This window comes from Lolium perenne, chromosome 3, assembly GCF_019359855.2.
Source record: "Lolium perenne isolate Kyuss_39 chromosome 3, Kyuss_2.0, whole genome shotgun sequence".
NCBI classification, from domain to species: domain Eukaryota; kingdom Viridiplantae; phylum Streptophyta; class Magnoliopsida; order Poales; family Poaceae; genus Lolium; species Lolium perenne.
Genome location: NC_067246.2, coordinates 72,978,220 through 72,981,156, shown reverse-complemented (window position 1 = coordinate 72,981,156; position 2,937 = coordinate 72,978,220). Strand labels below are relative to the sequence as shown.

Sequence of the window (2,937 nt, the reverse complement as noted above, 5' to 3'; positions counted from 1 at the left end):
CGACCTCGTCCCGCCGCCGCTGCCGCGCGCGGCTCTTCCCGGCCAGACTCCCTTCATCCTCTGCCCGGTCCGCCTCTCCCATCCGGCGCCGACGGCCACCACCTCCGGCTTCCTCCTCTGCGTCCCTCCGTCCGCGACGGTCCGCTCCGACCATCACGGCCTTCCTACAGCTCACAGGGACAAGGCAAGGAGGAGCAGCAACTTTTACAGGCAAATGAACTACATACAACTATACATAATGCTGGAAAATGAACTGAAAAAGGCAGAGCTCAACCTCATGCTTTAGCAGAAACCTGATGCATACATATATAAAGTGAACAATAGACAAAATTTGTAGCATTTCACATTGAAATCCCACAACAATCTGCTCTTACATAATCCCTGAAGTGCATAAACTTGGCCAATCTACTTGTACACTTAGGCCACAAAAGACTATAGTTAGCCCCAAAATCCAAAATACTATAGTCAACCCTGTCCAAAATACTATACTATGGTCATCCATGTTCAATACACTATCTAGCAAACTTGAACAAGCTAGAACATATCTTCACCATAAACACCATAGGAGGGAGCTGTCAAGAGTTCCGTGAAACTCATAATCGGGTTACAATGATGAAGATCCACATTTGCGCCTTTACCGCTGCCATCTTTCTTCTCCACTCCTACTTGAGGCTCTACACCATCATGTTTCTTTTCTTGCTGCAATGAAAATTATAGTAAGCAGTTTCGGAATGAATGGTAACAATATATCATGGTACCAACATATAGTAAGCTCTATGTACCTTTGCTCCTTTGTTTTTGGAAGCGGAAACTTTAGTTGGCTTGCGCTTCCCCTTGAGTAACTTGTCAAGCCAATTTTTCTTTCTCCTCAAATTCTTTGACGGAACCTCTTTTTTCTTGAGCTTTGCGGCACTAAGAAACTCATTTGTTTGTTGCACATTTGGATCATTATTTTCTTGATCATTGAATGGCTTATCCATAGCACCGGTAGTTCCATTGAGTTTATCTTCTATTTGTGGACCAACACAATCAAGTGCATTTTCTAACATCAAACAACACTCCTCGGAGTTGGCTACTTTACGTGCCAAACTATGAAATTTGTGAGATAAATTCTTGTACCGGAGTTGAGCTTCCAACTTTGGATTTTCTACCACATTCATTCCATGTCTATCTTGTATGCTTCCATTGCGCGCTTCTCTAGTCCACCTCTTTAAGATATAGTGTGTTGGCAATGTCTTAATATTCATCAAATCAAGAACCTTGATACCATGTCCACACAATATTCCCGTCCTATTGAACATTCCACAACTACATGAAGCAGTTTTGGTCAAAGGATCACCAATCACTATGCGCTCCTCCTCAAATTTTAAATCACCATGGAAACTTGCAATAGAAACCGCAAACTTGTTATCTTCATCCAAAACTCTAGTACACGCAGCCATGGATCTTTCATATTCACCTTGGAAAGCTTCAAAAATAATTGGAGTGTACTCTTTGCTTGCTTGCACCAACATAGGTGTGTGCATCTTGATTCTTGGTATGTTCTTCCTTGCCTCAAATTCGGATTGCAATTCTTGTGTTCTTTTTACCTCCACTGTCCTCTCAAAATGCATCAAGAACCGAACAATATGAAAATCTGATTTCAAATGGTTTTTCAATGAATTGTTGAAGCTCTCACTAAGTTGTGTACTTCGAACTCCCAAATTGAACACTTCTCTCATATAACATTTAGCCCACTTTTCTTTCAACTTGTAGATACTATCTAACCAAGTTTGCTTGTGCACTTTATGTCTCATATTATCAAATGCTTCTTGAAATTCTGCTTTATCCTCATAGCCATACATGCATTCACTAAAATCTGTGAGAATATGAGACTCTTCCTGTTCTTCTTCCTCTTCCTCTTCCTCTTTCCCTTCATCTTTCTCTTTCCTTTCATTTTTTTCTTCACCCTTTAATGGAGATAAATGTTTAACAGCATTTTGCATTATATGGAAGGTGCACAAACCATGATATGACTCCGTGAAGATTTTCCCTATAGCTTTTCCCATTGCGGCATCTTGATCTGTATAAATAGTTCTAGGCTGCCTCCCATTATGTGTAGCTAGAAATGTCTCAAACAGCCATACAAATGAGTCACATGTTTCATCAAATAGCAGTGCAGCACCAAAAATGGTGGTTTCTCTAAACTGATTAAGCCCAAGAAAAACACCAAAGGGCCTATATTCTTTGTTTGTGCCAAAAGTAGTATCAAATGTGACAACATCACCAAAGTGTGCATAGTCCAGAACCATTTTAGCATCAACCCAGAATATGTTGGATATATGCTCCTCACAATCATACTGCAACTCATATTGGAAAGATGGGTTCTCGAGGATCTTGTCATGGAAATACTTCAACATACTACCTGCCTGTCCAAAAGCCAACTCTCGCTGCCGTTTGCTTCGCAAATGGTTCTTTTGGTCACGACAAGTGTAGCCGAGGTTAAATGGTCCACCAACTCGACGGCAAGCTAACTCATGTGCAGCTTTGGGCATGATTCCAGAATCCTCGGCGGCTTCTATTTCAAAAGCTTGTACTTCAGAAATCTTCCTTTGCGATGCCATCAAGTGGCAGGTTTGTGGCAACTGAAGGTAATAATTGTGTTCTTGCACAAAATCTGTGACTTCGTAATTTTTTGGCACTCGATCCAATGATATAGTCATCCGAGCTTTGCAATTTGTTCTTGTTTCAGCTCTGATACGCTTTGGCACATGGTCCATTGTTATCCCTTTTTTCCGTATGCCTTCATTGGCGCAAACAAATGTGCATGAGGTCACTTGACCATCAATCTTGCTTGTATGCTTGTTTCTCTTCCTCACATCAAATCCTGCACGACCTCCATATGCAACCCAAAACGCCCAAGCTTCATCTGGATTTCTAAATCTCATACCAACTTGA

The 2,937-nt window shown here is 41.3% G+C and overlaps 1 protein-coding gene and 1 long non-coding RNA gene across 2 annotated transcripts; both read right to left on the bottom strand.

The window, feature by feature from the left end:
• Positions 1-321: 321 nt before the first annotated feature.
• LOC127341510 (uncharacterized) lies at positions 322-831 on the bottom strand. Its single transcript, XR_007875581.2, has 2 exons — positions 783-831; positions 322-699 (listed from the first exon to the last, which is right to left on the bottom strand). It is a non-coding gene; the product is annotated as an uncharacterized lncRNA (long non-coding RNA).
• Positions 832-1,290: 459 nt separating this feature from the next.
• LOC139837912 (protein FAR1-RELATED SEQUENCE 5-like) lies at positions 1,291-2,603 on the bottom strand. The gene is made up of 2 exons (XM_071827230.1): positions 1,590-2,603; positions 1,291-1,308 (listed from the first exon to the last, which is right to left on the bottom strand). The coding sequence occupies exons 1-2, from the start codon at positions 2,601-2,603 to the stop codon at positions 1,291-1,293; spliced, it is 1,032 nt and encodes a 343-aa protein (XP_071683331.1).
• Positions 2,604-2,937: the final 334 nt, after the last annotated feature.